At 41.4% G+C, this 11,682-nt stretch overlaps 1 protein-coding gene across 1 annotated transcript; it reads right to left on the bottom strand.

Annotated features, from left to right (window-relative positions):
• Window positions 1-9,254: 9,254 nt before the first annotated feature.
• On the bottom strand, window positions 9,255-10,772 carry LOC119986896. Its single transcript, XM_038831588.1, has 2 exons — window positions 10,248-10,772; window positions 9,255-10,157 (listed from the first exon to the last, which is right to left on the bottom strand). The coding sequence occupies exons 1-2, from the start codon at window positions 10,770-10,772 to the stop codon at window positions 9,255-9,257; spliced, it is 1,428 nt and encodes a 475-aa protein (XP_038687516.1).
• Window positions 10,773-11,682: the final 910 nt, after the last annotated feature.

Raw genomic sequence — 11,682 nt, 5'->3', positions numbered from 1 at the left:
TACTTCAAGTATTGAAAAAAATTTATCTTAACCATTTATGACATACCTTATTTTCCACACAACTTAGTGATATTTGAAATTTCTTAGAATCTCACTAACATCCTTATTTGGGAATTGCTTCCCAACAAGAGTTACTAAACCACACTTAAATCTTTGTAAATTCAAGTCATCCACTAAAGATCTCACTACATACTTCAACCATTTAACAACTTTAAACTTATTAACTTAAAGTGTCAACTTTTCGTATAATTGTTCTTTCCAACATTGCTAGGATTTTACTAGATACCTCAACATGTATGTTACATACTAATACCCAATATTATTGTGTTTTAGTTTCACAACTTTAAACTCAAATGTTCTTAGTTATTATAAAGTATCCATAAAACTCTAGAACCTTAAGTCCAACCCTTCTTATGACTTATCATTATTAGGTTGACGGAGTCACCCGAAATTATTCATTTACATTTCCTTTGATAAGTCAGTACTTATCAATCTAGACACATACATCCCTTTTCATCGAGAAGTGTACCATGACTTTGGATGTCATTAACATTGTAAAACTTTAACTATTTTGTTTCACTTTGGATGTCATTAATCAATACCAAGTTGTCACGCCCCGTTTCGGGTGGGGCCGTGAGATAGGAAAAACACATCTACAAATTCGATAGACGCACAATATTATAGAATAATGATGCCAACATGTACAATTCCCTCCTCCTGTCTCCTTGTGTCAGAATCAGGTACTGACTCCTGTGTACTAGAAGTACGCCTAGTAGTACATGTAAACCACCGAGTTGCATTCTTCGACAATACATGGTCAGATGATCTAGAGGAATTCCAGTACCATCGAAGAGAGTAAATGCAGGAAGCTTGAAATCAGGAGGAATAATAAGATCTTTCACCAAACATAGCATATCTGGGCTTAAAGCACCAACAGGCCCAAATCCTTCAATTGAGCTCATCCGTTTTTCCATCTATTTATACTGCTCTATAGTAAGACCCCTTCCTTCTTCCTCTTTAACCTCTACGGGCATGACATATGTTTTCTGCTGGGAATCCAGGGATGGAAGTCCACCATCCCGAGTTAGTCCAACTACCGACGCATATCCTGATAAATTCATTGTCATAAGGCTGAAGCATGGGATCTTCTTTCTGTGCTGAGCTTTCAGCAACTGCTTTTCCTTTCATAAATTATAACTTGGCATCCCTGGTTTCCAATTCGTCACACAACTGCCTAATCACCAGTTGAGAGTCACCATAAACCTGAAGCTTCTGACATCAATAGCAGCTTGAATTCCCATAGCGCAGCCTCATATTCAGACACATGGTTAGTACATTCGAAGTAAAGATTAGCAGTAAACGGGGTAACTTTGCCCTCTGGAGAAATAAGCACAGCCCCAATCCCATTACCAACGATATTAGAAGCGCCATCAAACAACACAACCCATTTACCCGAATCCTTCTGACTCTCCATTTCTAAGGACAAGATTTCTTCTTCTGGGAACCTTGGATTCATAGACTGACATTCATTAATTGCCTGCTCTGCTAAGTAATCTGCTATTGCACTTCCCTTCACTGCCTTCTGGGTAACATATAAAATATCATACTCTGACAACAACATCTGCCATTTTGCAATCCTCCCCGAAAGAGATGGTTTTTCAAAAATATACTTGATCGGGTCCATCCTCGAGATCAACCAAGTAGTGTGATACAATATATACTGCCTGAGCCTGTGCGCGCCCATGACAATGAACAACAAGTCTTCTCCAACATGGAGTAGTTTGCCTCACAACTAGTGAATTTCTTGCTTAAGTAGTAGATCGCATGCTCTATTCTTCCAGATGAATCATGTTGTCCTAGGATACACGCCATCAAATTGTCCGATACAGTCAAGTAGAGGATAAGCGGTTTCCAGCAACCGGAGGCATCAAGACTGGCGGATTTTGTAAATACTGTTTGATCATCTCAAAAGCACTTTGACACTCGTCATTCCATTCTGATGGGTTATTCTTCCGAAGTAACTTAAAAATCAGCTCACACATGGTTGTCAACTATGAAATGAACCTAGTAATATAATTGAGTCTCCCAAAGAAACCTCTAATTTCTTTCTCAGTACGAGGAGGCGACATCTCCATGATCGCCTTCACTTTATCCGGATCCACTTCAATACCTCTCCTGCTGACAATAAAGCCTAACAACTTCCCTGAGGTTGCCCCAAATGTTCATTTCGAGGGGTTCAACTTCAATTGGTGTCTTCTCAACCTCTTGAACAACTTCTCCAAGTTAATCGCGTGATTTTCATCTTCCTTTGACTTAGCAATCATGTCATCCACATACACCTCAATCTCTTTATGCATCATACCATGAAACAGAGTGACCATGGCTCGCTGATAAGTAGCTTCCGTTTTTTTAGACCAAATGGCATGACTTTGTAACAAAAGGTACCCCATAAAGTGATGAAAGTAGTTTTCTCTTGATCTTCCGATGCCATCTTGATCTGATTATATCTCGAGAATCCATCCATGAAGGAGAACGCGAAATGTTTAGCAGTGTTATCTACCAGTATGTCAATTTGGGGTAAAGGAAAGTCATCCTTCGGGCTCGCCCGATTAAGATCCCTATAATCCACGCACATCGGAACCTTACCATCCTTCTTTGGGACTGGTACGATATTTGCAACCCATTCGGGGTATTTTGCCACAGCAAGAAATCCTACATCAAACTGCTTTTTTACTTCATCTCAAATCTTTAAAAGTATCTCCGGCTTCAATCTCCTTGACTTTTGCTTCACTGGCAGACAATCTGGTTTTAATGGCAATCTATGGACCACTATATTCGGATCAAGTCCTGGCATATCCTGATATGACCATGCAGAATCATCAGAAACATGAGAACATGCAAAGGCAATACTATGCGAATTCATCAATAGATAAAGTAAAGGCACGCTCATTACAAAAACCCAATCAGTGGCCGTGAGTTGGACCACAGATTACAATGCATATGAAGATTACTCTTGAAGGCTGTTGATAAAGACTGGCAGTTCAAAACTGGTCCAGTTGTTGAGCTCAAAACCTGGAGACCGAGGGATGACATAATAAAGCTTAGCAGCAAACTTTTGATCCTCCTCTATAACAGCAACATGAAAATCTTCAAACTGCTCACACAACTATCCAAAATTTGCCTCAGTTCGACTCCTTTCAACTTGATCAACAGGAAGATTAAGGATTAAGTTCCCTGGAGTTGCCTCTGCATTAAGCGGATTGACCTTTACAAAGAAATCTCCAAACATAAAACTATCATAAAGCCAGGGGTTAACTTTTTCAAAACATCCAGCTCTCGACCCTCAAAACGAGCGATTCGCCTGCATGTTTCTCAATCTGGACCTGTATCCTATCAGCTCTACTTGGCTTATACCCAAGCCCCCAATGCTCAACCTATTTCAATACAGCTATAGGCTTCTTTATCCCCTGCTCCTCTTTGCCTAGACCTCCGCCTGGTCGGAATCCCATCATTAACATCATTTTTTCGATAAACTTAGCCACTTTTGATAAACGGGGCTGCACCAGAAGCTGCTCTTCCTTCATAAAACTAGCAGTAGCAATCTCAAAACACTGGAATGAGCTTTAAATCCTCTGTAGGGGCGCATCAATATGGAGTGAGTTTGAAACATTAGCCACCATCCATTCCGACTGGCCCTTAATAATGTAAAATCTTCCTCCGTGAGCAAATTTGAGATTCTGATGTAAAGACGATGGTACCACACCAGCAGTATGGATCCACGGCCTACCTAATAGGCAACTGTAAATAGGCGATATATCCATAACCACAAAAGGCACATTGAAGGTCACATTTGCGATCTCCAGAGGGACCTCAATCTCCCCCATTATCTCCTTCTTGGTTCCATTGAAGGCTTTAGCCACCACTAGTACTTGCTTCAAATATGATCTATCGTTTGGCAATCTATCAAAAGTCTCATTGGGCAGAATATTCAATGACAATCCATTGTCAATCAAAATACTCGCCACTTCAAAACCCCTACACATGGCATAAATATGCAACGCCTTGTTATGGCCCATCCATTCATCTGGAATCTCCTTTTCAGTGAATGATAACAGGTGAGTCGTGAGCACATTTCTGACGATCCCATCAAAAGTTCTGTCGGTATCTTTTCTGGCACGTAGGCTTGATTCAACATTCTCAACAACACTTTACGGTGTGGCTCCGAACTCATGATTAATTCCAAGATGGAAATCTTTGCCGGAGTCTCTTTTAGCCGATCTACAATCATATATTCACTTTGACGGACAATCTTTAGAAACTCCTGAATTTCTCCATCAGTCACTGTTCTCTTAATTTCTTCACATACAATCTGATCTTTCTTCAAATCTTTCAAATTCTCATATGCTCCTACGACATCTTTTCCCTTCCATTTCCTTTCGGCTTCTGTTCCTAACACTGGGTCATTTGACTCCTCTCAAGAGTATACTCGTCCAGTTCAGGTTATCCTGCTCACTCCTGAGATGTTATCCATAGCAACCCCAGGATCACTTTTCTCATATACCCAGGGAACAACCTTATTAGTCACGTAAGCAGGCTTTGAAGGAAGTGGAATTTTTACAATAGGTTGATCCTCTAAAAAGTACTGCAAGACAATTGGCTTTGCCCGCCCACCAGGCCTTGGTCCCTTATAGAATTCATCCCCGATAACATTGACTACACTTGAGCATTCTGACTTTACCCCAAATACTACTTTCTTGCTATCAATCAAATCTTGCACCCTTACTTGAAATTGAAAACAACTCTCCAGAGAATGTCCTTGAATGCCTTTGTGAAATTCACAAGTCTTCAATTCATCATAGCCATCATATTTCAATGTCAAGTCCAGCTCCTCTCTTTTAATAAGTCCCTCATTTTCCAAAGCATCCAGCACCAAACTCAAAGGCATAGTTACCTCTGTAATTGTCCTCCTAAACTCACCAGAACCCTCAACGGCATTCGTATCTCTATTGTCATGATCCGGTAGAGGATTAGTGGTCACATCGGGTTTCCTGATTCCATCAAAATTCAACCATCCGGAATTTACCATATTTTGCACAATCCTCTTGAAGGTCAGACAATTTTCAATTGAATGTCCAGGTGAATCCCCGTGATAGGCACATGTCACCTCGGGGTTATACCAAGGAGGGTAAGGTGGATTCTGGGGTCCTCTTCTCGAGATAGGTGCAATAGCTGAATTAGACAATAACTTCTCATAACATTGGGCATAGGTCATGGGTATCGAAGTGAATTGTTCTAACTGCCTTCGGGGGTTGGGGGAATTTTCAAAGTTTTGGTAATTTTGGCAGGGTGGTTGGTAAGCTTGTTAAGGTAACTGGTAATTTTGCTGAGGTGGTTGGTAAGCTTGATGAAGTGGTTGGTAAGTTTACTGAGGCGGCCGATAAGTTTGTTGAGGTGGTAGGTAGGAATATGAGTCTGGGTAGTGGCTATATGGATTGGATAGCCTGGGAGCATTGCTTCACGGCCTGTAATCAGATGTGGGAAACCTATAAGTGGGATTGCCGCTATAATTAACGGTATGCACCTCGTTTTCCTTCTTCTTCATCTTCCCTCCCTTCTGATATTATGGTTTCTCAAGCGTCGGGACGCTAATGCTGATATTTCCTCTCTACATGCATCTCTCGATACGTTCCCCTGCTCGGATCATTTCTCCTAAACCTGCGTGCCCCCCTCTAGTAATTTTTGAAGTATAAGGTTCTCGAAGTGCGTCAATGAATGCATTAACCAGATCTCGTTCCGCCAGCGGGGGGGTGTATTTGGGATGCTAGGTCTCTCCATCTGTGGGTCCAATCCCGAAAACTTTCTCCTTTCTTCATGACAGTACACTGAAGATCATAGATGGTAGGGACCTTCTCCATGTTATACTCATACTTCTTTATAAACGAATTGGCTAGATCCTCCCAGGTCTCAACAGAAGACGTATCTAAGCTTGTAAACCACCGAGTTGCACTCCCTGTAAGACTTTATTGGAAAAAGTGAATCAGTATCTTCTCATCGTGAACATATGGCTGCATCCTCCGACAATATATAGTCAGATGATCTAGAGGAATTCCAGTACCATCGAAGAGAGTAAAATCAGGAAGCTTGAAATCAGAAGGAATAATAAAATCTTTCACCAAACATAGCTTATGTGGGCTTAAAGCACCAACAGGCCCAAATCCTTCAATTGAGCTCATCCATTTTTCCATCTTTTTGTACTGCTCTATAGTAAGACCCCTTCCTTCTTCCTCTTTAACCTCTACAGGCATGACATATATTTTCTGCTGGGAATCCAGTGATGGAAGTCCACCATCCCGAGTTAGTCCAACTGCCGATGCATATCCTGAGAAATTCATTGTCGTGTTGTCATAAGGTTGAAGCATGGGATATTCTTTCTGTGCTGAGCTTTCAGCAACTGTTTTTCCTTTCATAAATTGTAACATTTGATATGTTGATAATATGGGACTAACTGGCATCCCCGGTTTCCCATTCGTCACACAACTGCCTAATCACCAGTTGAGAGTCAGCATAAACCTGAAGCTTCTGACATCAATAGCAGCTTGAATTCCAATAGCGCAGCCTCATATTCAGACACATTGTTAGTACATTCGAAGTAAAGCTTAACAGTAAACGGGGTAACTTTGCCCTCTGGAGAAATAAGCACAGCCTAAATCCCATTACCAACGATATTAGAAGTGCCATCAAACAACACAACCCATTTACCCAGATCCTTCTGACTCTCCATTTCTAAGGACAAGATTTCTTCGTCTGGGAACCCTGGATTCATAGGCTGAGATTCTTTAATTGCCTGCTCTGCTAAGTAATCCACTGTTGCACTTCCCTTCACTACCTTCTGGGTAACATACGAAATATCATACTCTGACAACAACATCTGCCATTTTGCAATCCTCCCTGAAAGAGATGGTTTTTCAAAAATATACTTGATCGGGTCCATCCTCGAGATCAACCAAGTAGTGTGATACAACATATACTGCCTGAGCCTGTGCGCGCCCATGCCAATGAACAACAAGTCTTCTTCAACATGGAGTAGTTTGCCTCACAACTAGTGAATTTCTTGCTCAAGTAGTAGATCGCATACTCTATTCTTCCAAACGAATCATGTTGTCCTAGGATACACGCCATCGAATTGCTTGATACAGTCAAGTAGAGGATAAGCGATTTCCGGGTAACCGGAGGCATCAAGACTGGCGGATTTTATAAATACTGTTTGATCCTCTAAAAAGCACTTTGACACTCGTCATTCCAATCTAATGGGTTATTCTTCCGAAGTAACTTATAAATCGGCTGACTTGTAGTTGTCAACTCTGTAATGAACCTAGCAATATAATTGAGCCTCCCCAAGAAACCTCTAATTTCTTTCTCAGTGCGAGGAGGCGACATCTCCATGATCACCTTCACTTTATCCGGATCCACTTCAATACCTCTCCTACTGACAATAAAGCCTAACAACTTCCTTGAGGTTGCCCCAAATGTGCATTTTGAGAAGATCAACTTCAATTGGTGTCTTCTCGACCTCTTGAACAACTGCTCCAAGTTAATCACGTGATTTTCATCTTCCTTTGACTTAGCAATCATGTCATCCACATACACCTCAATCTCTTTATGCATCATATCATGAAACAGAGTGACCATGGCTCCCTGATAAGTAGCTCCCATTTTTTCAGACCAAATGGCATGACTTTGTAACAAAAGGTACCCCATAAAGTGATGAAAGTAGTTTTCTCTTGATCTTCTGATGCCATCTTGATCTGATTATATCTTGAGAATCCATCCATGAAGGAGAACACGAAATGTTTAGCAGTGTTGTCTACCAGTATGTCAATTTGGGGTAAAAGAAAGTCATCCTTCAGGCTCACCCGATTAAGATCCCTGTAATCCATGCACATCCGAACCTTACCATCCTTCTTTGGGATTGGTACGATATTTGCAACCCATTCGGGGTATTTTGCCACAGCAAGAAATCGTGCATCAAATTGCTTTTTTACTTCATCTCTAATCTTTAAAAGCACCTCCGGCTTCAATCTCCTTGACTTTTGCTTCATCGGCGGACAATCTGGTTTTAATGGCAATCTATGGACCACTATATTAGTATCAAGTCCTGGCATATCCTGATATGACCATGCAAAAACATCCTGGTATTCATGCAGCAAACTTATCAATCTTTCTCTTTCTCCTCCTTCAAAAGCTGCACTGATCCTAACCTCCTTTTTTGGATCTTCAGTTCCCAAGTTAACAACCTCAGCTATTTCTTTGTTCGGTTGAATTATCTTCTCTTCTTGGTTAACTTGTCTCAACATTTCTGGCGATATCTCACATTCATCCTCAGTGTTAGAGTCAGATTCAACATTGTAAATGGGTGCCTCAAAATCTGGTTCATTTGGTTCGTTATCATCAATTTCAATCCTGTCAAAATGGACTGTGTGAGATTTTAAATTTTGGAAGTGATGGATGAAATAAGGTGAATAGATGTGAGAATTTTGAACAAAGACTTTTATTTATGATAAGCATAGCAGAATCATTAGAAACATGAGAACATGCAAAGGCAATACTATGCGAATTCATCAATAGATAAAGTAAAGACACGTTCATTACAAAAACCCAATCAGTGGCCGTGAGCTGGACCATAGATTACAATGCTTATGGAGATTACTCTTGAAGGCTGTTGATAGAGACTGGCAATTCAAAACTGGTCTAGTTGTTGAGCTCAAAACCTGGAGACCAAGGGATGACATAATAAAGCTTAGCAGCAAAGTTTTGATCCTCCTCTATAACAGCAACATGAAAATCTTCAAACTGCTCTCACAACTCTCCAAAATTTGCCTCAGTTCGACTCCTTTCAACTTGATCAACAGGAAGATTAAGGATCAATTTCCCTGGAGTTGCCTCTGCATTAAGCGGATTGACCTTTTCCAAGAAATCTCCAAACACGGAACTATCATAAAACCAGGGGATTGACTTTTTCGAAACATCCAGCTCTCGACTTTCAAAACGAGTGATTCGCCTGCATGTTTCTCAACCTGGACCTGTATCTTATCAGCTCTATTTGGCTTTAACCCAAGCCCCCAACGCTCAACCTGTTTCAATACAGCTATTGGCTTCTTTATCCCCTGCCCCTTTTTACCTAGACCTTCGACTGGTCGGAATCCCATCATCAACATAGTTCTTTCGATAAACTTAGCCACTTTTGATAAACGGGGCTACACCAGAAGCTGCTCTTCCTTCACAAAACTAGCAGTAGCAATCTCCAAGGACTGGAATGAGCTTTCAATATCCTGTAGGGGCGCATCAATATGGAGTGAGTTTGAAACACTAGCCACCATCCATTCCAACTGGCCCTTAACAATGTAAACTCTTCCTCCGTGAGCAAATTTGAGATTCTGATGTAAAGACAATGGTACCACTCCAGCAGTATGGATCCACAGCTTACCTAATAGGCAACTGTAAATAGGCGATATATCCATAACCATAAAAGGCACATTGAAGGTCACACTTACGATCTCTAGAGGGACCTCAATCTCCCCCATTATCTCCTTCCTGGTTCCATCGAAGGCTTTAGCCACCACTAGTACTTGCTTCAAATATGATCTATCGTTTGGCAATCTATCAAAAGTCTCCTTGTGCAGAATATTCAACGACGATCCATTGTCAATCAAAACACTCGCCACTTCAAAACCCCTACACATGGCATAAATATGCAATGCCTTGTCATGGCCCATCCCTGCATCTGGAATCTCCTCTTCAGTGAATGATAACAGGTGAGCCGCGACCTCATTTCTGACGATCCCATCAAAAGATTCTGTCGACACATAGGCCTGATTCAGCATTCTCAACAACACTTTACGCGGTGGCTCTGAACTCATGATTAATTCCAAGATGGAAATCTTTGCCGGAGTCTCTTTCAGCTGATCTACAATCATATATTCACTTTGACGGACAATCTTTAGAAACTCCTGAATTTCTCCATCAGACACTGTTTTCTTAATTTCTTCACATACAATCTGATCTTTCTTCAAATCTTTCAAATTCTCATATGCTCCAACGACATCTTTTCCCTTCCATTTCCTTTCGGCTTGTGTTCCTGACACTGGGTCATTTGACTCCTATCGAGAGTATACTCGTCCAGTTCAGGTTATCCTGCTCACTCCTGAGATGTTATCCATAGCAACCCCAGGATTACTTTTCTTATATACCCAGGGAACAACCTTATTAGTCACGTAAGCAGCCTTTGAAGGAAGTGGACTTTTTACAATAGGTTGATCCTCTAAAAAGTACTGCAAGACAATTGGCTTTGCCCGCCCACTAGGCCTTGGTCCCTTATAGAATTCATCCCCGATAACATTGATTGCACTTGAGCACTCTGACTTTACCCCAAATACTACTTTCTTGCTATCAATGAAATCTTGCACCCTTACTTGAAATTGAAAACAACACTCCAGAGAATGTCCTTGAATGCCTTTGTGAAATTCACAAGTCTTCAATTCATCATAGCCATCATATTTCAATGTCAAGTCTAGCTCATCTCTTTTAATAAGTCTCTCATTTTCCAAAGCATCCAACACCAAACTCAAAGGCATAGTTACCTCTGTAATTGTCCTCTTAAACTCACCAGAACCCTCAACGACATTAGTATGTCTATTGCCATGATTCGGTAGAGGATTAGTGGTCACATCGGGCTTCCTGATCCCATCAAAATTTAACCATCCGGAATTGACCATATTTTGCACAATCCTCTTGAAGGTCAGACAATTTTCAATTGAATGTCCAAGTGAATCCCCATGATAGGCACATGTCACCTCAGGGTTATACCAAGGAGGGTAAGGTGGATTCTGGGTCCTCTTCCCGGGATAGATGCAATAGCTAAATTAGACAATAAACTCTCATAACATTGGGCATAGGTCATGGGTATTGGAGTGAATTGTTCTAGCTGCCTTCAGGGTTTGGGGTTATTTTCAAAGTTTTGGTAATTTTGGCGGGGTGGTTGGTAAGCTTGTTGAGGTAACTGGTAATTTTGTTGAGGTGGTTGGTAAGCTTGATGAAGTGGTTGGTAAGTTTACTGAGGCGGCCGATAAGTTTGTTGAGGTGGTAGGTAGGAATTTGAGTTTGGGTAGTGGCTATATGGATTGGACAGCCTGGGAGCATTGCTTCATGGCCTGTAATCAGAAGTGGGAGACCCATAAGTGGGATTGCCGCTATAATTAACGGTATGCACCTCATTTTCCTTCTTCATCTTCCCTCCCTTCTGATATTCTGGTTTCTCAAGCGTCGGGACGCTAATGCTGATATTTCCTCTCTACATGCATCTCTCGATACGTTCCCCTGCCCGGATCATTTCTCCTAAACCTACGTGCCCCCCTCCAGTAATTTTTGAAGTATAAGGTTCTCGAAGTGCTTCAATGAATGCATTAACCAGGTATTGTTCCGCCAGCGGGGGGTGTATTTGGGATGCTAGGTCTCTCCATCTGTGGGCCCAATCCCAAAAACTTTCTCCTTTCTTCATGATAGTACACTGAAGACCATAGATGGTAGGGAGCTTCTCCATGTTATACTCATACTTCTTTAGAGACAGATTGGCTAGACCCTCCCACGTCTCAACAGAAGACGTATCTAAGCTTGTAAACCACCGAG

This window comes from Tripterygium wilfordii, chromosome 20 (genome assembly GCF_013401445.1).
Source record: "Tripterygium wilfordii isolate XIE 37 chromosome 20, ASM1340144v1, whole genome shotgun sequence".
Lineage (NCBI taxonomy): Eukaryota > Viridiplantae > Streptophyta > Magnoliopsida > Celastrales > Celastraceae > Tripterygium > Tripterygium wilfordii.
The sequence above is the reverse complement of the archived record's forward strand: the minus strand, read 5'-3'. Positions and strand labels throughout refer to the sequence as shown.

What these genes read in the sequence shown, in the direction of transcription:
- LOC119986896 (XM_038831588.1), bottom strand. Translation starts at nt 10,772, where the DNA reads ATGGTCAATTCCGGATGGTTAAATTTTGATGGGATCAGGAAGCCCGAT. An exon ending in CTAATAAGGTTGTTCCCTGG is followed by an intron (nt 10,158 to 10,247) that starts GTATATAAGAAA and finishes TACTCTCGATAG; the next exon opens with GAGTCAAATGACCCAGTGTC.